The following is a 24663-nucleotide window of genomic DNA, read 5'->3' as shown; positions in this document are numbered from 1 at the left end:
CCTAGTGACAGACCTGCGAACTAGTATCCCGGGTAAGGTGCTCATTATGAACCTAACAAAGACGATGGCAGACAATGACAGAATAAATGAACCCTAGGGCATAACTTTTGGAGTTGAGAATGCTGATCCCCTCAGGAGTAAGTTTAAGGGAGGGGTGGACCCAAGCCTCCTGAAATGAGCACAGATCTGATGCTGTTATGTCTGGAGTACAAAATTCTAATGTTTAGTTTCCGATGTCGGTGCCAACTGAAGTTGCTTTTATGCTCACCGTTGTGCTGTGTGATACTACAAGTGAATGGATTAACTGCAGAACATGTGATGTTAATCCAAAGCAATCATCTACTATCAAGAGATATAATAATGAAGATGTATAGAAGTCATTGTGTTCCTATATGGTTGTTTTTCTCACACCACTTCAGCATGGATAGACCATCTGAAGCCATTACAATGAAGATATCATGAAAAAATTAGATATTTTTGCAAGCAGATGAATTTTGGAATAGATCCATTTTTCCAAATTACCTATGAAACGTTGCAATCTCCAATTCAAATTTTCTTCCTCTAGCAATGAGCGGCTGTATCTCTAGGCTATGATTTTCATTCACAAGCTCTCTCAATATGAATCAATGTCACACAAAGTACACTATCAACCAAACCCCCCTCAGACTATATAGTAACAGGCTAACATAACTAGCCTTTTCCACCGCCACTATTTCAATAATATTGAAGGTGTAAAACAAAATATGAAGCGACTGTTACTTCTACTTTAAATTGAAATATGAAAAGAATTAAAATTATCCAAAATTATGACCCTTATACTTACATCATCAATTTTAAGAGCTGTGTTGAAGAAGGACTTGATTTCCCAAAACTGGATCAAATGGTAAAGGACTTTGATGAAACGAAGGAACCAGAATACCATGGCAACAAGGATGAAAATCCAGGTAAGAGCACCCAAGTGAGCCATACATTCACCGAATGGGATGACAGCATCACCTAGTGACACTTTATGGATTGTTCCGTTGCTTAAAGAAGTTCCTGGGATATTGCCACGAGGTTTTTCATCCCTGCAATAAAAAGTCGTTTTGGTTGTGGCAGCTGCAATATACTATACAATCGCACTCCTGGACGGTTCCCTCCGATTCTTTCTCGTTGCCCAGACAAGGAAGAATCCATAACCATGGCAGAACATATCAAAGGAATGTGACTATTACGCAAGATGGGTACAGTTACACTCCACTCAATGCATACGATATCTTCGCATGAGAGACAATTCAGGCGAATTAATCAAGATTGATGGAATAAAATGGTGCATCATTAACTAGGGCTTACCTGAAAAGTACTTGGTAATCCACACAGTGGAATAGAAATGTTGTAAAAACAACAATGAATATGAATTGCAGAAGCTCTAATGTTTCTTGTAGCATCATACACATAAAACCATGCTTTTGATGATAATGATACATTCGTGCGAAAAAAGAATCGAGATCCTCAATGTGATTCCAACGGGCTGTAAAGGAAAGAGTGATCATAAGCTACCTTACACAAAAAAGCAGCATAAAAATCACGAAGTAATTCTTACCTTTCCCACTTTCAGGGACCACATGTATCATTACCCCACTTTCCTGGGGGGTTTCTTCTTCCCCCAAATCACCCGGAAAGGGCTGGATGGGCTGGTAACTGGTCTCCAAGGTTGCTGACATCGTTGAGTCTGATCTCCACTTGTCACAATAATATACACTCCTTTCTCAAGAGCCAAGTTTCCTTGGAACACACGTACTTTCCTTTTGGCATGGGTAATTTTCATTATCATTCAAAAGACGAGAATAAGTTCTTCTCGTTGACACCATCGAACATTAGTCAGCACTACGACGTAAATAATAAAGGCCAAGGTGACAAACAGCTGATTTTAGTAAATATTATGCGTGCGCATGCACCATTCAACAACAAACACAGCTCTAAAAAATAATTCACCGCGAGTAATGTTAATAGTGACATCCATTCACAGTTAATATTACATTATGAAGCCAATATTTGAGCACAGTTACATAAAAATATGCTACCTACTAAACACATCTTGATTAACTAAACTTATCTCTAAATTTGACTTCTTTTGTTTGCCCTCTGGTGTTCATCTAGCGAAAACTGCGCGCTTTCCGCGCAGTTGAAAAGTCTTTTTGTGGAGCACATGTGGAAATTTTTATGGAAAGTGAATTGATGGGAGTTATTGCATAATTGTGTAATGAAGTATTTAAAAACAACTTAAATAAGTTCTTGGAAACAATAAATCATTGCATCGTCATTAGCTATCTTTTGTTTTTTAAACACTTGACCATTTACAAGTGCCCTAGAAAGATCCGGATTTTGCAGTTCATGCACGGGGGTGAAATAAACTTCACATTGTAACGGTGAGAAATGAACTTGAAAATAAAGAAAGCATGTGTATATAAACTCGATGGAGAGATGCTGGAAGATATTCGGTGAGATTGGAACAAGATCAGGTGAGGTACGTACTACTTTAGATAAAAATATCTATTTTAACTTATTTATAAATTATATTTATTTTTGCCTTATTGCCCAAATAGCCGCTCTTAAGGCTGATACATCGAATACGTAATTGCTGAATGTGTGTATTGGCGGAGTAGTTATAAGGGGGCGCACGGGCCAGTCCAAAACCGTAGTTGTTTTAGCTTTGGAGTTTACGTATACCGTCAGGTAATCACTTTGTAAATGCCTTTGTATGCAATAATTATGTAGCTATTTTACCACTTGCGGCTGCAACCTTGGAGATCATCAATATTGAAATGGTCAAACCTTTTTATTACTGTTACGGGTTTAATAGCGATTTGTGTCAGAGGTGATCAAAAACCAGTAGCCAGTTCGATATTAACCTATATGTATTGTTTTTTAAATCGTCAATGGTCCGGTAATATCATCTATTTTCCTATCTAAATTTGATGCACTTACCCTCATTCCCTCAATAAGTCTGTTTGTATTTATTTCCTTCCCTTACAACCCTACAACATTCATTCTATTGTTCCTCCTCTGAATCTCCTCCAACCATGTCCTTCGCCTGATCTTATAAAAGTTTCACATCTTCACCTGTCATCGTAAGATCTTAATTTTCTTTTTTCTTTCCCTCTTTCTTGTTTTCTCTGTCTCTTTTCTATTGTTATGCTCGCTCATGCAGGGTTTTCAACGCTGATGGTACTTTCTCCCTCTGCTGGTATATCGTATGCAATCAAAATATTCCCTGCAGATTGTTTTTTTCTATGATGCAACTTGTATTCCTCTTGTGGGTGGCATGGCACCATCATCTCCATTGCCTTTGAGCTGCCTCATCTCTTCCTTCTGTTTAGTTCACACATCCATATTTTACCTAGTGATGCTATACTCTGTGTGTGTCAGGGTTCATCTCGCTTTCCCTTGCTCTTGATCGATATGTGATACAAATGTCCCTCCATAGTACTTCAAGGACGTGGAAAATTTTTTTTTCTGGAAATGGAGGGCATTCCTTAGGAGAGCAGCCTGACTCACGTGGGGGGAGTTTACCAGTTGAGTTTCAGACAATTTAAGGGGATTTGAACAATGCCTTGCAACAATCTTTCTTTGCAACATAAATTATCTTCATCATTTCTACACTTCTTCCAATTCTTCCCATTGGAGTGATGAGAAATATCTGCTGTGACTTGCATCTTTCTCTTCTGCATAATTTTGCTCAAGATAGCCTCATACACTTAGTTTTTAGTGTAGTTTATCTTGTATGCACAGAATTAACTACTTCCTTACTTACAGCTTTTACCCTTTAGGGATCAGGTTGGAGTGGTGGCTACAGTTTTGGTTTCAAATCCTGGCTTTGGTGGAGATTCTCCATGGACTACCCATTCCCTGATTTAGTGTTTTTTGGAGGGCACTTCAAGTACAACGCCCTGTCCGATGGATGGGACGTAGAGCCATGGTCTTCTTCGCACCTTGTAATAGGAGGTTAGTGTTCTTTCTTGTTAGTCTTCTTTCTTTATTCGTTACTAGTTTCCTTATTCGTTTGTTAAAAGCGCAACACGCAGCTGCACCCGGAAGCCGTTAGTAACGATGCCTCTCATCGCTGCGAAAACCTACGTTCAAAGCTCTTCTTTCCTTACTTCCTTACCGTTTTGTATTGTGCAAATTGTGTTAGATTTCGCCTCCTTCTAATGCCTGGTTACCTCTACCAATGCCTGGCCATCAATCAACTCCCACTACTGTGACCATTTTTCGTGCCTTAATAATGTTTCCCTCAGCATTTCTTTAACATATGCATAAAGAAGCAAATGTAGACACCCTTGCCTTCTCTCCATCTTCACTCACTGATTATCTGTCTACTTCCTATCCTCTCTTGTGCTCAATGAACTGTCTATAATGTGAGGAAAAAGCCTAACATCTGATCTACACATATGATTCTAACTATATTTTCATTTATATACCTAATTTGCTCTCCCAAAACCTTAACTTTAAACTACAAAAAAATAATGAATACACTGTGATTGTATTCTGTATTCCTCTCTTTTCAGATATTATCTATTAATTTTTATCTCTTGTTATGTACTTACCTTTTTGAGCATCCAAACTGGTTGTCACTGAGAAATTTTTGCTCATGTGATCAAAGTAGTTGTGGCCAGCAAAATTTAGTGGAAAAAAATCATGTTGATTAAACAAGATGACACTTCCTCAAAGTGTAACTTGGACACAGCACTCCAGCCAGTGAAATATAATTGCTACCTGTGTAATCTCTTTTTTTTGGGATGGGGATAAAATATCCTTTGATGGCAATATTAATAATAAGTTTACTAATCTTGTAAAAGAAAAAAGATAAGCTCAAAAATGGCATTTTCTTTGTGGCTCTGAAATATCCAGTCCTGTTGGTCTGTCTCGTTGAGGAAAATTTAAGCCTATTAAAATTGCCTATGGTCGGAAAGTTTCCTTCGTTTGATAGGGTAATAACAATCCTTATTGCTTATTCATGATGTGAGTATAGTGGATATTTATAGTTTCTTCTTGATGTTCACTTATTCTTTGGTGAGGTTTCTATGAGGCTTACCAGCTTAGCACATCTCAGCAGCACCGCAAAGTTGTCACTTATACCCATATTTTTGGTTTTGCTGTTCACCCTCCATGTCCATATTTTTTCTGGCTTAACCAGTCAAATGGAATATGTATATTCAATAGGGTGGTTTCCTATTATTTTTTATTGCCTAAATCGAAAGATTATTACTCCTGGAGTACCCATTTCATGCTCTTAGATTTTTGAATGACGATATCTATTTTTTGTAATTAAACGAAAAGTGAAAATTTTCAAGCATGCGAAAATGCGACGGCTAAGTAGGAATGACGGAAAAACTCCGTGTGACGTATTTCTAGTTCCAGCTGTCGCCGTGTGAGATGACCTTGGGGCGAAGCTTTGAGCGCTAATACGACGGAGGCTGCTAGCAGGTAGCGCTTGGCTTAAATAAGGATTATTATTCCCCTATCAAACGAAGGAAACTTTCCGGACTTAGATATTTTTAATGTGTAATTATTATGAGATGTTTCCCTGAGCTATGTGCCTAATGCATGCATTGGTAATCTCAGACAATGTAAAACTCCTATCTACTCGCATAGATACTAGGTCCCTGTGACGTCACGTGGAGTGGCATCGCATGGGCGGCAATCTGGCCTTTTTCAAATGAGGTTAAAATTGACCATTGCCATTCGTCTGAAGTGGGATTTCTAAAACCAAATAATTTTTGTAATATGAATACACTAATGGTGGGTAAGGAATCGCAATCATTGCATTTTGTTTTCTTTGATGAAGGAAACTATTCAATTTGGGACGAGGTTGATAAGGAGGATAACGGATGCAGTCATTGGATAAGTGAGTGTTGCTGCTGTGAGTCATGGAGACTGAGCCTCCAAATGTGCCACGTGTAAAGCAATGACAAGAGATTTAATGGATCCTTTGAATGTGCAAAATTAAATGAAAGGAAGACCTTGGAATCATTGCTCCACCTACTTTGTGTGACCATATTCTCCTCCAGTGGTGGATCTATTGGGGGGGCTTGGGTATCCAATTTACGATAGAGAGAATGGTAATTTTGTTCGGACCCCCACCACTGTTGGGAGATAAAAACCACCTCTTTTTGCCCCCCCCACCCTTGTTCCCATCCTGGAGCTGTCACTGCTCCCCTCTGCACATATTTTCTCTTTAAGTCATTTACATATTTGCAGAATTTTGTTGCATAAAATGCTTCAGTTGACAATTTTGGTTTGGCTGACCAACTATGCATGCTGATGTCTGCTCACTTCATCAGATCCTTGGCTCTGTTGCAGTGGCACGTCAAGAGACGATTCGATGATGGGAGTGACCTGCCTGCCTGAACACTTTCTCCTTTAACATAAAAATTTTTAAATTGGAGGGGATACGCCAACCTCTTCTCCCATGCTATAATGTGGTGCGTTCTCTGCGTGTTGTGCACTCTTATGTTCTAGATTTGAAATACCTACATGAATTTTATGGGTCAAATTCATATGAAATTAGAGGTTATCTAACAGTCTGTGTAGCAGGCAGTATAATTCATGCCAATAATGGACGATGGCTTGAAATTTCAGCACTATGCAGAGAAATTATGTGGATGACTTACTATAGCAATGTATGGTTTTTTGTTGTGTGCGAATTGGCTACAAAATATCAGTACATATAGGCAATGCAAACCACCAAAGTCCTCCCTTAAGTTAATTTCTGCCCACGTGCCTGGGATATCCAGCAAAATTAATTGCTGCTAATAAAATTGTAGGGTTTCCATCTGCAACTGCTGGTGTTCTGTCAATGTTCACTGGCTTTCCAAATGAAAGGCCATTCCAAGACTTTACTAGGCCGACAAGCAGGCAGATGTACATTCAATTTACCCTGATTTTTAATTTTTCTCCCCCGAGATTTGATCTGCCTCTCGTGCCAGATTACATTGCTGGAGCGTGGGCATACCCTGAATCAAAACTAGGGGGGGGGGGGGGGCAAGCCATGGTCGTTCAAGTTGTAACATTTTTAGCACTGAAAAGGTTAATGAAACCAAACTTTTAAGAAAAAATTATGACAATGCTTCATTAGTTCATAAAATCATTTGCTTGAAAAAAAGACTTTTTAGTCTCATGTCTTATCATAATATCATTTTTCTTTAAGAGAAAATTTGTGAAAAACTTAATTTTGCACTAAAGTTATTGTCACTTCTAGGGGGGCGGGAGGGTTAGGGGGTTGGCAGCTGCCCCCTCTTGTCCCCCCCCCCACTGTATACGCCCATGTGCTGGAGAAGGGGGAGTGGAGTGCATGTTGGTATGTGGGGCAATTCAAGTGTGCACCCAGGATCAAAACTAGCCAAACCAACATATTTAGGAAACTGTAACAGCTCTTTATTAGTTTTAAAAATTATTTGCTTGAAAAAGTATTATTTTCCTTAAACATACTTGCGATTTTTGTTCCTAGGGGGGCAGCTGGCCCCTTGCTGGGTACGCCCATGGGGCTATTATGTACGTGCTACGCTCTCGATGTTAATATGCATAATTGGATGGGCGTGGCGATAAAATCATCTCTCTGTCCGCGCTCTTTCCCGAGGAAGGCGTTTGAAGTTCCATTATTCGCCATCTTAATTTGAAGCTTCATTAGGCTAAACGGGAGAAGCCGAACCTTTTTATCTCTTTAATCTTATCAGAAAATCGGCTCTCTGTGCAGAAAAACAACTCTTGGCGCCCTTCTTCGGAAAATATTAGCCATAATAAATACAAGTTAGGATTAATGAAAAAATAGCTCCACAACTTCATAAAAAGGGCGTCCCTTAAAAAAATTAGCATTGATTGGATTCCACTGAGCACTCCAAATCAGGGGCGCAGCTAGGAATTAAGACTGAGGGGGAGGGTTTAGGTGCAACTAACACCGGGGTGTGTGGGGGTATGGAATACCCACCAGGATAAGCGGTAGGTGCGAGATTAGTAAATAGGGTAGTTTCCTTCATCAAAGAAAACAAAAGGCAATAATTGCGATTCGTTACCCACCATTAGTGTATTCATAATATACAAATTATTTCGTTTTATAAATGCCGGTTTAGACGAATGGCAATGGTCCATTTTTATCCTCATTTGAAAAGGGCCAGATTGGCGCCCATGCGATGCCACTCCACGTGACGTCACAGGGACCTAGTTTCTATACGAGTAGATAGGAGTTTTACATCGTCTGAGGTTACCAATGCATGCATGAGGCCCAGAGCTCAGGGAAACATGTCTTAATAATCACCTATTAAAACTGGCTAAGGTCGGAAAGTTTTCCTCGTTTGATAAGGTATTAATAATCCTTATTTAAGCCAAGCGCTACCAGGCGGCAGGGCACTAGGCTACCCGCTGGCAGCCTGCGACGTATCAGCGCTAAGCCTCGCCTCAAGGTCACCTCACCGGGCGGAGGGGGAACCAGAAATACGACGTACGGAGAGATTTCCCATCATTCCTACTTACGCGTCGCGTTTTCGCGCGCTTGTAAATTTTCACTTTTCATTTAATCGCGAAAAATAGATATCGTCATTTAAAAATCTAAAAGCGTGAAATACGTACTCCAGGAGTAATAATCTTTCGATTTAGGCAATAAAAAAATAATAGGAAACCACCCTATTACAGAATTTTAAGATAAATGGTTCAAAATGGTGAGTTTTACGGCTTTCTGGGGGATATTTTATAAATCCTTACACTATTATAATATCAATCCAATTAAGTAAAATGCATTTAACTTAAAAATTTCTCTGAGCTCTAGGGGGGGTTTTATCCCCCAAAACCCCCATTCCCTCGCTGTGCCACTGCTCCAAATACCCCGCAGTTCAAAGAAAGAGTGAAAGGGGGGTTTGGGGGCTACTTTGCACCACAAAGTGCCTATTTGAGTCATGGTTACGAAGTAAGGAACGATTTTTCTGAGCAGTTCTTGGATCCTTGGTCTTGGATATATGCTTCCGAAACCTTAGTCATGAGAAGCTGGAAAAAAAACAAATCGGAGAGGAAGAATCTGCGGACACATCCGGGAAAACGCCCACTGGCAAATCCGCACGTTTTGCAAAGCTCTACAGAGTGAACGAAAAACCTATAAGTGTTGTAAATGAAATTGAGTGTGACACACTGAGGTGGCTCGGCCGTATGGGAGGAATGCCTGAAAATGAGACGGTCATTTAGCCAGAGAGAAACCGACAAATAAGTTGGCTGGGTTGGTGGCTGGATAGGTACGAATAGGGTAGTTTCCTTCATCAAAGAAAACGAAAGGCATTGATTGCGATTCGTTACCCACCATTAGTGTATTCATAATATACAAATTATTTGGTTTTAGAAATCCCAGTTTAGGCGAATGGCAATGGTCAATTTTAACCGTATATCAAAAAGGCCAGATTGGCGCCCATGCGATTCCACTCCACGTGACGTCACAGGGACCTAGATTCAATACAAGTAGATAGGAGTTTTACATCGTTTGAGATAACCAATGCATCCATGAGGCACATAGCTCAGGGAAACATCTCTTAATAATCACCCATAAAAACTGCCTATGGTCGGAAAGTTTTCTTCGTTTGATAGGGTAATAATAATCCTTATTTAAGCCAAGCGCTACCTGCTAGCAGGGTACTGTGCTACCTGCTAGCAGCCTGCAACTCAGCGACGCACACATCCTCGCCCCAAGGTCACCTCACTTCGCGACAGCTGGAACCAGAACGACGTCACACGGGATTTTCCCAGCATTCCTACTTAGCCGTCGCGTTTTCGCGCGCTTGAAAATTTTCACTTTTCATTTTATCGCGAAAAATAGATATCGTCATTTAAAAATCTAAAAGTGTGAAATTCGTACACCAGGTGTGTTAATCTTTCGATTTAGGCAATCGAAAAATAATGGGAAACCCCCCTATTAGATTAAGGAGAAGGCGACCCTTTTGCTGTCGATTGAGCGGAGTTATGTGGGAGGCACGGATCGTTTTGGGACTGATATGCCAGTTTGTACCTGCGTCATGTTGGTACCCATATGTTTTAAAGCAGGGGAGCAACAGGACTGCGAAGGGTCCACTGGGCTTCCACATTGAGGGCTGATATTTTGCAAACATCGTTCTCCGATAATGTTTCGTCGAATCGGGAAGAGGGCGTACGTGATAAATTGTGAGACATTAATTTTTGTTAGCGCCTCTCCATACGCTATAAATATTCCAGTTTGCACTTGTTACAGTATATTCGGTGTAGTGCATGATTTAAGGCCATAAATATCGTGTGACACAGACAAATATCCCCATATATAAAGGCCTCGGGTTCAATTGCTCTGTCGCCCTCGTTAGATACCTCTTGATCAAAAATAATATAACCTCATGGTCAGTGGCGCAGCGAGTGGGGAGTTTTGGGAAATAAACCCCCCCCCCCCCCCAGAGCTCAGAGGAATTTTTAAGTTTAATCCATTTTACTTAATTGGATTGATATTACTTATAGAATAGTGTAAGAATTTAAAAATATCCCTAAGAAAGCCGTAAAACATTTTGACCATTTATCTTAAAATTCCGAAATGTATTAATCTCGCACCTACCGCTTATCCTGGTGGGTATTCCATACCCCCACGCACCCCAGTATTTTTTTTGTACCTCAACCCCCCGCCCCCCCCGCCCCCCAGCCTTAATTCCTAGCTGCGCCCCTGTCCACGGTTGTTTTGACGAGATGAGGACTTCCTTGCAATAGTATTATTTTTTCCGTTCACATATCTCGATTCAAGTTGGTCTTTCACTCTGTCACTTGCAGTGGGTAACTCTGACGAAGGACGTAGGCGAAGTGTAACCTATGAAAATGTCATGAGAAACTATAACATTCACATTCATGGTATTATGTTGATATGGAAATAAAATCCTAGGTGCGCTCATGGTAAGTGCGTGGCCTAATTTTCACTCGTTCGATCCAGACTGTTTAATAGATTCGAATTAGAATTCGGGAAAGCCACGTTCGAATCCCGGTGAAGGCGAATGACTTATCCTTGGTGGTAATTTCGCGCTTAGCAGTGTTTTTTTCCGGTGACTCAATGGAAGTAGGTAGTGATGGGTCGATCATGAACGATTCGATCAAAAAGATTGAATCACTAGGTGAATCAAATGACTCATGATTCATTTCGTTAAACAAGTCGATCATCAATCATCAATCACTCCGACTTCCGGTTTCATATCAATCATCTCGGTTTCCGGTTTGATTCAAAATTTGGAACGACCGATGCATGAACATACGTATGTTCATGGACTGATGCTTAATCTCTTTTCGTCAGGGCAGAAATAGTTGTGATAAAATTAAATACTATGTTATGAAGAACTGAATACTTGTGTAATCTTTTTCTTAAATGTTTTCCAGCAGTTATCAGTATTAATAACACCAATACACGTAAAAGGAAAATATTAAGATGACTCCTGTAGGAGAACGTTAAGAAGTAGAAGTTAAAGCTGGTTACATTTTATTGTGCCGTTCATAAAATTATCCTGCAGATCAGATTCATGCATAGTGTGTGGTGTATTTTGTGTTATATTTTGATCAACTATAATTAGAAATTATTTTATTAATGTTAAGAAACTGTGGCAGTTTCGCCTTCCCAAATATTTTCATGACACTGCTTCCTTCATTTTTTCAATCTAATTTACTCATCTAGGAATTCACAATTAAAATAGTATATGAAATGATAATATGGATAGCAATCAGCGTTACCAATGCTCTTCGCAGATGAGGCAGAATTTATTCGATTATTCAAAGTGATTTATTACATCCATTGATTGAGTCTTTTCGATCTTGATTCCTTTTGAGTCTTTTCGATCATGATTCCTTTTGAGTCTTTTCAATCATGACTCCTTTGAGTCTTTTCGATCTTGATTCCTTTGAGTCTTTTCGATCTTGATTCATTTGAGTCTTTTCGATCATAATGATTGAATCAATTGATTGAATCATTTATGTGACTCGAGTCAAAATGATTGAATCACTAAAATGATCGACTTTGCCCATCACTAGAAGTAGGTACTAGTCTACGGTTATTTTCAGAAGTAATCGTTATTGGATTGTTGTGGCTGCGTACATTGTAAGCAATTAATTGTTTCATTGCCCGCTTTAGTGATTGACGCCATTTAATGAGCTCATATTGTTGTCAGGGTAACCTGGGGACAACATTATCACTGATACCATTGTTGCTATTGTTTGAGTATGCTTGCCGTAGCGAGTTTGGGGGAATAGCAAGGAGTAGTTTCAATCGATTTTGCTCCGGCGAGGTGTGTTTGTGTGCAGTACATTTGAGTGCGATGTTCATCTTCGCCAAAACTCGTGAGAGCAATCACAGGGAGAGGAGGGAAGATGAAGTGCAAGGGAGTTTTCGAAGTTGTCACTTCCGCGACGGCGACAGCATTCCCCGCGAAGAGACGTCAGAGGCCCAGCAGCACCCGGAATTGTTTGCCGGACCTGCATTTAGACCTTACTACTGGCAAGTACTTTTTCTTTCCATGCATCCTGTATAAATTAGATGTCGAATGTGTGGTGCTTTTCGTGGCGTTTAACCACGTATCGGAATCGCTTCATTCGAGTAGGAATTCGAACATATATCGGCACCAAGTCGCATGTTGTTAACAATAGCGATTTACCCTATTCATTAATCCGAAATTCATGACTGTCGTGACGAGAAATTCTAGCGCTTTGCATATCGTTACTCAACGCGCGGAAAATACTGTTAACTTTCGTTAACTTCTTTCAATCATGATTTCAAAGTATGCGCGGGCACCATATCGGTAGTTTAAATGCTAGGAAACTGCAGTAATCAATTGGACGTTCACAGTTACAAGGCTGTTTTTTTATACTTTGACTGGTCTGTTTCTATATTTACTGGTCACATAGATTTTTTTCGATGGGGTCTATCTGTGCGACAAAACGATTTTTTTCTTACTTTTCCCTATTGCTTGTAAAAGTTTAGGTGAAAATTGTATTTTTTTGAAAATTAAATTCTGTATTTTTGTATTTTCTATGATTTATTCTTCTCGAGTTCGATCGGCTTCAATGGTTTCCATAACTGTGTCGTACCATTTGCCATCTCCATAACTCTAGGTATCATTTTCACCGTATTTAGCTTCTCCATTTTCTCTTAATGTCCGTTCTGTCAATTTATCTCTCTATAGATTTCGCTTTGTTTTTATACGCTTGTTTAGCTGTTACTTTTTGCCCGGTTCGGTGTTTACGTCATTCCACTTCCTTGTCTTCTTTGTTCTGAGTGCTTAACAGTGGAATAAGAAGTAAGCAAGTCGTATATGCCGGGACTGGCCTTCTTATATTTTCTCTTAATTAATATTAGTCAACACCGTCAACACATTATGCACAGCATTGCACTATAAACCAAATTTAGTCTCAATTGAAACAATATTACTGAACACTCATTTTTTATGTTTTCTATTTTTTCATAAACTCTCATAACTATTATACATAAACAATTTTATGGTTGCTAAGGACCACAAAAGTTCACTGAAAACTATCAGATTTTTTTCATTTAATGTCTTTATTTCGTGGATGCAAGAAGCGGCCTAAACGTTTTCTATTTGCCGAATTATTGCCTCTGCACTTCTTATGACTTCAAGACTATGTGTTTCGCAGTTTCCTCCGTTCCGACGAACCCATTCGCTGCCTTCTCCATTTCCGTTTTTCGACTCCTAAATTTAATTTAATTGCGGCCCACCGCAATAACTCTACTCTTTTCAATAATTTTGGGTCGGCATTAATGGTCAGTTGGACTGAATAAAAAAACCCAATCGCAATGCAGAATTTTCAAATATGTATTTCATAAATAAAACCAGCCCTAGAAAGCCCAATACCCAATCACATTCTATAAATTAATGCATTTTTCTAGCATTAAAACACCCGATTTAGAATTCGCATATGCTTATAAATCCTAATAGAATGATAATCATGTATATATATTATTACAGAAATGTCTTTTTCTGTGATTCCGTATATGCTCCGTTAATACTACACCTACAGTGATAAATGAGGTATCACATAAAACGTTGAATCACCGGCTTCTGATACAATCTCAAGCTTTACTATTTACCAATTAATTTGAATTAAAAGTTACGATTTTTCCATGTCGATTACTCGCTCGACGTATATCAACTGCACTCATTTTTTTCTTGACAAAAACAAAATGTTTTCGTAATTCTGTAACTAAATCAAATAAACGTTACATAAGCAGGCAAAAATATTAAAATTAAATAAAAACTATGAAGAATGTTTAACGTTCTCCAAAAGTGACACCGTGTGTGATGAACATATAAAATAGCGAGTATCACGAATTAATAAAAATATCATGTTGAAAGTATTCAAGAATAATTGTCAACGCGAATTGAAAACAAAAAGTGAAAGTTGTTTGAAATACGCATAGTGATCGTTGGAACCAAACACACTTGCCAGTATTATATCCATATGGTTTATATATTTTTGCAAGAAATTAAGTATAAAGAAAGTACTTCATGATACGTCTTCTTCTCTATTTAAAACCCAATTACACCGTTTCCTTAAACATACTTATTCCCTGATTGCGTGAATTGCAAAATTTTCGCACGGGTGATTAAATAATTCATAGTCTGGTCAGTTTTGTTGAACTTAATCAGTTAGGTAATCCTGACCAAAACTCCAGGAAGGACGCAGCATAGCGGCAAAAGAGTGATTATTAACTATTTAATCAATACTATTAATTTCTTTAATTAGGCTTCCCTGCCGCTAGCCCTTGTCTTACATTCCTAACTGTTCTTTTCTTGTACTTCAATGATATGCCCCCTGGAGAGGATATTGTTAGTCTGACTTGGCGCTGGGAGCTGAGTGAGTTCCATTTGTAAAGTTAATAAATATCTTCGTGGTTTTATCATGTGCTTGCTGCACTCATGGCACACATGTAACCCGTGGTGATGTCGAAAACATTCCTCAAAATTATTTATTCGTACCTTTTCGAAAAACCTGCACTCAAGTTTTCTTTGTTATTATCATTATTCAATACGATATTTGTTCCATATTTTTTATCTAGTTCTATTTTACTGGAACCTGCCAATGTATTTACATTTTATAAATGTTATTTCACATTAGACCCTTGTACTCCGTTGCTAGGATGAAGTAAGAGCACGGACGGTGCATTGTTGTGTTGGGTGTTGCACAAATCCAGGCGTTCCCATGGCATTATCCGCCGCAAATTACTCGAAATGTATTGCGCGTTGGCAGATAAAACAAAAAAATACATCTCTTTGGTATCCACTTCCTAACACAAAGCAAAATCTGAACGAGATCTGGCGGTGACACTTGAGAGACTTCCCTTGTTAGTATTAGACCTTGGCTTTTCAATGCGAATGTGTGTCTATAGTTTCTATAAAAATCTAAGTCCTCAGAATAGGTCATTCATCCTACTTTAATTTCCTCACTTCGGTGAATACCCTGGTTCACCCTGTCCTCTGGGTACACGAAATATTTTTGATGTGACCATTGTTCTTAAAATATCAGTTTGAGTACCGTTAGTGGTTGTTTTCCTCATTTCTGCGTTTCCCTCAGGTCATGCAGCCAGCAGTTCTTCATCCGACCCGAGGAGAGCTTCCTCGCGGCGATGTCTTCTTCCGTGCGTGGCGGAGTCTCGCCTGCTCCCGACTGGATGAGGGCATCCATGCCCACGCAATGCACCGTCGCGCTCACGCCCTCATTCCACCCCAGGGGCCCTGGTGAGTGGCACTGCTCTCCTATCGCACGCTATTTCACTCCCATCGGAACCAACTAAATCTCCGGAATTGATTCTGCGTCATTTTAGACTGTTGGGTAGTCCTGTTGGCCCTAATGAGAGAGAGAGAGAGAGATTGGGTCAGCGTTGTAATCCACGCATGAGGTTGCGACGTTGGGCTAACGTTAAATTATCTTCGTTCAGGGGGCTATTCGGGAATATCGACAAAGGTAGCATTTCGTTATCCATTTCCGCCTTTTGGCGATGCGACGTCACAAAATGTCGGCAGTACTCAATCATCATTTAAACGCTTAAGCTTATTATGGTTCTTCAAACTCTTCTTCGAACTAAGGAATGGCCCAACAGACTTCTGCTTCTAATTTAACTAAAATAGTTACATTTGAAGCTTAGGGGAAATGTAAGAACATGGAAGTCTCTTCTTAGGAGTTTTGGGGCGTCGAACCAGATTCAACTGGACGTATGTGAAGCTGTGATCTAACTTGTGACGTGTAATGGACGCTGTAAGAGTCGAAGTACGGGTGATTAACACTAGAAATGTCGGACTTGATATCCCTCCTAGAACTACCAAATGGAGTCATATTGACTCCTACCTTATCATTCTATTTTTTTGCTCATTATTTCGGCTTTTATTGATGCATTACTTAAGGTAACAATTTTTGTTTGATATGCGAAATTCGAAAGTATATCAGGCGATCGCGTATATCGCGAGGAGTCAAAATGACTCCATTGGTAGTTCTAGTGTTAAGCAATAACAAGACTCCAAACACCAATGTAATGTGACGGGAGTTTATTGTGACTCCGAAAAAAAACATGCACACAGCACACTGTAACACAGCCAATAATCACTGAGGCCATATGCGGATCTAAAACACTTTTCGAATGAAGGCCTCAAGCAAAGTTTTTAATTTCTCGTCTCGTTCCTCGTTTTTTGTAAAAACTGTACGATTACTTCATGGACTCCCCTCTATTTGCAAAGAAAATTCCATACGAGTCACTTTCATTGAATCCATAACTGGGCAGCTACACTGTGAGTGTCCTTTGGCGCGAACTTCGACGAGTAATACTGAAGGGAGGCTGATGATGAGCATTCGGCTGAAAGTGAGCGAGCCAATAGCTTAGAAGGCATATAACGTGAAAACCCAATTTTTTTAATGGAAAAATTTGCACATGTTCACAATAAAAGGACAAATCTGGGTACATAAAGGGGTAGTTGCCGAGGACAGAGGGCTAGGGGAGCGCGCGAACCGTTAGGTATATTGCCTTCCGTACGTGGTTTCCGCGCAAAGAGCCGAGAGTAAAATCGTCAGAAGAGGATATATACCATGAAGGCACCGCAAATGATAAGTAATCGAGTGCAATGTACTCAATATTTAGGGAAAATCCACTACCTCAAACGGACCGCTAAGCATATCACGCGAAGTTCCCTACTCCGTGTGTTGCGAGTCACTGGGCGCGAGAACCGCCCGACATCAATTTGCTTTATCACGAAAAAATCTGAAATTTGCGAGTTTTCTGGGGATTTTCTTGCTCTTTTACATAGAATAAGCATCACTCAACAACTGATGATGAAAATATCTCCCCGAAGATAAGCAAGTGTATCTCTCATTTATTGAACATTTAAGCGGAAAACTGTTAATTTTTAATTAATGTAAAATGGCCAATAGGAAAGTGATATTTTTCAAGAATCATAGCTTTATAGTATCTAATAGATATATATTATAAATAAACTTCTTCTTGCCCTAGGGTGGGCACACAGAAAAAATTAGAGATGGATAGAAAAACGAAATTTCATTTACTGTGCTATTGTTTGTTATCTTTTATATATTATTTATTTAGGAACAGCCAATGTAAAGGGCTTTGTGCCGTTTTTGGTGATGAAATAAATAAATAAATAAATAAATAAAAAATAAAAGTGGGGAACTTACGGGAAAGGTTGTTTCTTATGAATTTTCGATGGGACGCTGCCCATCTTTCTCAAGTGAGAAGAGGAGGAATAGTTATATATTCGCCAATAGAACAATATTTATGCTTTTCCGCACTCCAGGGCGACGAAAATTGAGGTATTTTGCAAAAAATGTAGGTTTGGACTTTCGCGATTTGAGAATACAAATATGTCACACAATAGCAACATACACATGTCACATTATATTTTTAAATGTCACAAAATATCAGCAACGTAACAGAACATTCTAACCTTCTAACTACATTCTAAATAATAAGTAATTCATTTCAATGCACTCAAGATTTAGGAAAAATCAAGTCCCTCAAACGGTATGCTACGCATATCACGCTAAGTAAGTTCCCGTGTATTGCGGGTCACTGAGCGCGTGAATCGCCCGACATCATTTAGCTTTACCACGAAAAAATCGGAAGGGTGCAAGTTGGAGGTGGATTTTTCGTTTTCGTGTAATAATTTAGACTTTAGTCTAACTCGTGGTTTAAATATCTCAGGAACGGCAAGCGGCCGTAACTACTTCAATCCTAGCATAACAAGTAGCCAAAAAGCGGTGATATTTTATACAAATCATAAAGTTAATAAAAAAGGATTGACCACACCAAAATTATGCTCATAATTAACTGAAAATCTTAAAATTTCAATAAATTTCCTTGAAATTTCCGAATTATTAATTAACATTTAAAAATTTATCCATTTCTCGGTGAATGAACATTGAAATATTTCGCGTCGGTCCGTTGGAGTGTCTCGCGTCTGTTTGACATTCGCGCATAACTTGACAGCAGAGGTGGGGTGACAGGTTGGGGCAGGATTTTTCTTTTGAGAATTAAAGTTGGCACTTTGGTTTATAATGTTATGCAACCCTTTTTGCGTAGCGAAGTGAAAAACATTAAGTTCTCCTCTACACTATGTTAAAATTACGTGAAAAATAGGACATTGTATTTGCCAAATCAAAAGGCATTAAAACTATGAATGGAATAAAAATTGTCACAGCAACTGATTCTTAAAACGTTCGTTTTTACAATAGCATGCTTTAAAGTAAGGCATTTTGAAATAAAGCGCAACTGCAATACTTCAGTCAATTTAAGCTTTGAAAATGAATAGGTTAAAAAATTGATATCATTTTTTGTTGTCTTAACAGGCGTCTTCTGATCCAATACAATGGATTATAAATCAATTTAATTCAGTAATGTATTCACCGATTATTCTATAATTAGAAAATATGATCTTTATTTCAAAATTGAAAGGGAAAAAAATCATTTTTGGCCAGCTTTTTTCTACTTCAGCCCACTGTGGAACGTCGACATTCCCGAATAGTCCACCAGATGTCGCGCACGCCAGTCCACATCCACTATCCACTCTCACTCCCACAATCACAGGCGAAAAGGGAAACGCAACAACTCTGTAAGGCGATTTTAATGTAATATGGTTATGAGGTCAAATTACCGCGCTATTTAGCAGGGAACTCCGCCACACCTCAGTCTCGATATTCACACAGTTGGAAAATACAGACACAGATCTCTTTTTATGAAAGATACAAGTTTGAATGATATAAAATACAGGAAGCCGAGATGTGTACATAGTAGTGTGCACTCAACTTCAATTGCTATTGAATTACTTTTTCCGTGCTATTAGCTGTTTGGGTCTACACCTTGCTCGAATAAGAAATAAAGTTAAAATTTCCTAAATTACTGTATACCACCTACATTCATGATGTAAGTAAACTATTAAGTGCAAAATAAGGAAATAATTGTTGCTAGGAAGTTGACATTATCTTTTGTCAATACTTGAGAGTACCATATGCGGAGTACAATTCCTAGACTTACAATTAGTAGAACTGGCCCGAAGATAGTTTCAGCTCCAAGTTCATTGGAGAAATGATTATGAGGTGTCATTTGGGTTATCGCTGCAGGTAATGTCTCCATGTGGGTCGAAGTGATGTGACAATGAATATGAATGCCTGAATTGAGTTCACCCGCGTTCGCACTTAGATGATTGCGTGAGTGCGTAGCCCGGTTGCACTCTTTTTCGCATTTCGGTATATTTTTAGCCATTTGAAGACTCGTGTAATTATTTTCGATCTCTGTATCCAATCGGATAATCGTGTATCCATTTGAGTTCTCTCATTGTCTTTAGAATATCCAATTATTCTCTCGGATATCCTTAATTAATCTACCCAATTTATCTCTCGGATAAATGAGTTACGATGAGTGATTAATTACTTTAAGGCTCACCTCTTCTTTCGTTCATATCAATACTGTATACGTTTAAAAGCATTTCGAAGACCAACATGTTAATAGGGTAAGGCATACATCCTACGCGGTATTTGACCTTTGAAGTCTTTTCCGTAGTGCACGAGAGAATCATATTTTTGTTGTTGATTCGTTGCCAGGCGGCGGCGCTGGCGGCGGCGGTGCGGTGTGCAGCGACACCAATTGGAGCAAGGGTCGGAGGTCGTGTTCGGGTGATGCCTCGGTACCGGTGAGGAAGATGGTTCGCTTCCGCTGTCACACGTGCGCCGAGAAGCTGCCCACGCTGAATTCGCTGCGGACGCACCTCAAGAGCCACTCCCGACCCGCGCCCCTCACCCTGCCTGCAGCCCTCCGCTGCGACCAGCACCTCATGCCATCCGCCACAGTCGTCACCTCCAAGTACGGAAGGAGGAGGGCCGTCGTCTCCGCTCTCGTCGCCATCAAACCCACGCGACGATGATCAGCCCGTTCATACCCTTGAATCTATATGTACCAACCATTCAGTGCTTTTAACATTAATCTGTTTCAGATTATTAAGACCACTTGTCTGTTTCCACACACTTTTATTTACACGGACCTTAGTTTCGGCAACTTGTGCCATCATCAAGTACCGAAACCATGGTCGGAGTAAATAAAACTGTGTGGAAACAGACAAGTGGTTTTAATAATCTGAATATCAAAGATTTCCACCGTATCACGCCGGAAACTGAATCTTTTATTAATCTGTTTCATTTACTGTTATAGTCTGCCTAATAAATTGCAAATTGAAATTTGTTGTTTAATTTTCCTCTTTTTCAGTGATGTTTCATGGCAAAATTAGCAGTGTTGGAACGCACTTTCTTTAACTTTCTTTAGAAGTGAAATATTACTTTCTGTTTTTATTTTTACAGGCCATTATTTACATTTTATTTCTAAAGTTTTTGTTTTAGTTATGAATGTGTAAATTAGAACTTTTGAGGCGACAAAATTGATAAAAGTGTATTTGACTATTATGTCTTTTGCTAACCAGTGCCGGAACGACGTTCCGGCTCGTTCCGCCACCATATGACACCTTTGCTCTTTTTGTATCTAAAGTAGAAGTCTTCTTACTCCACGTCGTGTTTAATTCTCGAATGTATTCACTATGGACCGTGGATGATACTGATTCTATAAGATAAACGCTTTTTGGAAAGATTTTTGGCGTTTTCGGGAACAAATTCCCTCCGTCATTAATTCTGTAATTTTTCATCATTTCTGTTATGAACCTATGACTGAAAATTCACAAAAGTTTTTTGGGTAGGTAAGTGTAAACATGAAATTATGAGTGGTGTTTCTTGGTTGAATACTAAAAATGCCAGCTGTCTTGGAAATAAGTTGCCACCGATTGTTGCTGAGCGTTAGCGACAATGCTCGGAATATACGTTGGTATATGAGTGTGTGACTGCATCTGTGGACCATCAACCGCTATTTGTCTTCGTTCGGTATACTATTCACCTCTTTAGGACGCGAATGAGTGCGGGTAGTATAAGGAAATTATAAATCGGAATATACCCTCGAACGAATCAAGCTCACCTATGTATTCCCCACATGCAGTGGGTGCTGTGGCTCTCACTCGCGACCAGCAATTGACGCAAAAGTAGCATTGGAAAGCCAAATAATCTACCAGCAAATGTAAACTCTAATCGTTCAAAAACATGATAAGAAATAGCCGATATGCATAAGACGTATGCGTTCGTAATAATATATTTCGAAATGTTTACATTGAAATTCATTTTCTCGATATCTTACGGCAGGCAAGTTTAACCTCAGAAAATTGAATAAAAATTGAATTGATTTTTCTTCATCAGGATTCTTACTTCGCAAAAATTCATACATTTGGTTTAATTAATGGGTGCTCATAAGCGCTCACCCGTCAGAATCCTAAACTCACCGGATCTCGAGGTGATCTTACGTTCTGTATCTAAACACATACTTCCGTCGCCTCAGGCAATTAATGAAATGCTTTCATCGCGATCGGTTCCCGAGCGATTCCTTTCACTCTGATTTGTCGTCAGCCAATCAGGTGAAGGCTTCTGACCGACTCGCACACTGTATGGCACGCGATATGGAGGTCAATCAGCCGCGACTTGCGTGGTGTCGCCTCGAGGTCAGCCCATCCACCCCTCGGCCTACACCTCCTCCATCTATCGGGAGCCCTGCGATTCCATTGCGACTGGAGTCGACCGGACAGGTTACGCAACTAAGGCCCTGCATCTCAATGAGGCTTATTGCTGGGATACGGCAGTCGTTCAAGGAGGGAGTAGCCCAAGTACGCAAGTGTCTGTTCTATTCAAACGATGTACCAAGAGCGCCGTTCGTCGAAAATATATTCCTGAATCACTGACTCCATGGGGCGATTATAGACTAGACGAGCCACACCGATATCAATGAAAGGCATGGCGAAGAAAATTATCGATCAACATGTTTTTTTTAATCAAATATACAGATTTTCAAACGTATGGACGTTTGAAATTTTATGACTTTCATTTTTGATAAAAACTTGGATCATGGTGGTCAGCGAGACTTTTGAAAACGCTGTTGGCGCTTTTCTCCGCAGCATTACGAAATCAGAGGAATCCCAAAAACATGTTGATGCCTTATTTATCGGTTTCAAGGAAGTACTTGACACGTTTCCTCACAAAAACTTAAATTCATGTCGTAGTTATAGTGACTAAACGAAAGAATAGTCAATTGGAAATGTGAGTATTTGAGAGATTTTACCTCAGGATAAAGTTATCATCGGCGGCAATAATCTCCTCATGAATCATCTCATGAGGATGAAGTGGTATTCGTTGTCTATGAGGGGAGTGTAATCCTTATGTTCATCGCATAGGTTCATAAATGTCCTAATTTCTCGATTTAAAGTGAAATACGTTAACTTACTGACGACGCTGTCATCCATCGTCATTGGTGATACCTACCTCTGATTTCGAAATCCCATCATCCGGCATAAACAGCGTTCATTGATGGAGCCAAGAGTGGGGTCTAGAACTGGCAGTACTATATATTTTGTCTGATCCGAAGGACTAGATCCCAGGAATGAATTGTATTCTGTTCTACATTTTATGCACAAGACTTTGAATTTAGTGTAGAAATAGTGTAGAAATTACTTGTTTTATCTACAGATGTCATCCGATTTTTCTGAATGGAACTGACTTTTTTCCGGCGATAAAAATTTCCGCTTTTGTTTATACTGATCGGAAGCAATCCATATGCCACAAACAGCATAACATTTCAGGCTTCAATGCTCTTATATCATGCTTACATTAGTTTTAATTTCCTTAATGTATTGCAAAGATAGTATAGGGGAAAGTAATTTGTGATATTTTGAACCTCATTGTATTAATTGTAATTTCGACTAGACTTTTTAATGTCAGGATATTAAAAAATAGATTTTCGTTTTATCAAATCATTAAAATATTTTTAGATTACGCGGATTATGCTAGTATTTTTTACTATTAAAAGAGCAGCAGTAGAACGCAGCTTCACAGCTTTATTTTTCAGACTAATCTCACATAATGTTAAATTTCTCCCTTAAATGATTTTTTGTCTAAATATGTATAAATTCGTAAAATCAGGATGGTGTCATTACTTAGGTTTCTTCTTTCTTATCTCCAAAATACGTACGAACTGTTTTTTACGCTTGTCTTTCCTCTTGGTAACTCATCAATAATCAATCATCATCTTGGTAACTCATAAATTTCTGAGTGAAATCTGTGAAAAATGCAGGTAAACTTTCTTTCGTACTTCAGGGATGATTTTTTCAGTATATTTCAATCCCACGAGCAACAGAAGAACTTGAGTGACGAAAACATAGTTGGTGTAAATTTATTATCCTTCCCTGAATTTGGAGATATTATTCTCAATCTCGCTGGAGAACTTGAAAAAGTTCGCATTATTTAACGTAACTTTGTTGGTTTATGAAAAATAATCATTCTGTTTGTCGATCGAGCTAGACTGAAATTGAGTGTAAGTGTGTCACGACGGTTATTAGTTCAATTCGCTATTGTGGTATATGTGCGTAGAGTTGCACTTTCATTGGTTGGCTAATGAAAGACATCTCCTCATGACTATTAGCATTTTTAAATTAGACGCTCGCTACGGAGCACTTCTCTTTATATGAGAGATTTTCTATGATCGACCGCGCGAAATGAAAGTGACCCCTTGAACACGTGGTAACGTGACGCCTCCCGAATGCCATTGATGTCAAATGTTCCGCTTAGCGCTGGAAATTCTCGTGGTAATTAAGTTGAACTATCCCCTCTTATCTGCTTGAAGAAGAAGCCGTCTGTATTTGGTTCGATTCCCGGCTAAGGGTAAATATTTACTCAGAAATGTATGCTGAGCTTTTTCTTGTTTGATGTCAAAGATCTAAGGCTCTGTTTCCCGTTCTTCGCATGTTAATGGGAATTTTGAAATATCCCTTCTTGACTGCTGTGTGACTGGGACACAGATAAGTACCTTTTCTCCCACTGTTATGGAATAATTAATTCGTTGATATTCAAACTGCTGCGATACGCTTGATAGCCTAAGAAATTTCCTATGCCGTTAGGAGGGATATATCTTCTTCTAACGCACTTCTAATACCTAATTTGCTGTTGCATCGGCTATCCATTAGATTTGTTCACTTCCTTCTCAAAACCTACTAAGCATCTTAATAGGGTAGT

At 39.2% G+C, this 24663-nt stretch overlaps 2 protein-coding genes across 6 annotated transcripts in view; one reads left to right on the top strand and one right to left on the bottom strand.

Annotated features, from left to right (window-relative positions):
* Window positions 1–2053, bottom strand: part of LOC124164580 (autophagy-related protein 9A) — a 40590-nt gene extending 38537 nt beyond the window's left edge. The window contains exons 1-3 of one of the 2 annotated variants that reach the window (XM_046541979.1): window positions 1583–2053; window positions 1333–1510; window positions 824–1067 (exon numbers count right to left, since the gene is read on the bottom strand). In XM_046541979.1, the coding sequence (XP_046397935.1) occupies window positions 824–1067; window positions 1333–1510; window positions 1583–1703 (543 nt within the window). In that variant the 5' untranslated portion in view covers window positions 1704–2053. The remainder of the gene's footprint in view (window positions 1–823; window positions 1068–1332; window positions 1511–1582) is intronic. The other variant, XM_046541978.1, reaches the window with a different exon arrangement.
* Window positions 2054–2187: 134 nt separating this feature from the next.
* On the top strand, window positions 2188–20579 carry LOC124164581. 4 transcript variants are annotated; one of them, XM_046541983.1, is made up of 4 exons: window positions 2188–2501; window positions 3796–3984; window positions 15592–15755; window positions 20119–20579. In XM_046541983.1, exons 2-4 carry the CDS (start codon window positions 3941–3943, stop codon window positions 20436–20438), a joined length of 528 nt encoding a protein of 175 aa, XP_046397939.1. In that variant the 5' UTR covers window positions 2188–2501; window positions 3796–3940; the 3' UTR covers window positions 20439–20579. The 4 variants fall into 4 exon arrangements, with proteins under 4 accessions (XP_046397939.1, XP_046397940.1, XP_046397938.1 ...); XM_046541984.1 differs by having other exon boundaries at window positions 2188–2506; XM_046541982.1 differs by lacking the exon at window positions 15592–15755 and having other exon boundaries at window positions 2188–2506; window positions 3810–3984.
* Window positions 20580–24663: the final 4084 nt, after the last annotated feature.

This window comes from Ischnura elegans, chromosome 8 (assembly GCF_921293095.1).
Source record: "Ischnura elegans chromosome 8, ioIscEleg1.1, whole genome shotgun sequence".
NCBI classification, from domain to species: Eukaryota; Metazoa; Arthropoda; class Insecta; order Odonata; family Coenagrionidae; genus Ischnura; species Ischnura elegans.
Note: the sequence above shows the minus strand (reverse complement) of the source record. Positions and strands in the feature narration are given on the sequence as shown.

Excerpts from the sequence above, each read along its gene's own strand:
- LOC124164581 (XM_046541980.1), top strand. The coding sequence starts at position 12,153 with ATGAGCTCATATTGTTGTCAGGGTAACCTGGGGACAACATTATCACTG. Across the intron at positions 12,500-15,591 it reads GCATTTAGACCTTACTACTG|GTCATGCAGCCAGCAGTTCT; the intron begins GCAAGTACTTTT and ends CGTTTCCCTCAG. Across the intron at positions 15,756-20,118 it reads ATTCCACCCCAGGGGCCCTG|GCGGCGGCGCTGGCGGCGGC; the intron begins GTGAGTGGCACT and ends ATTCGTTGCCAG.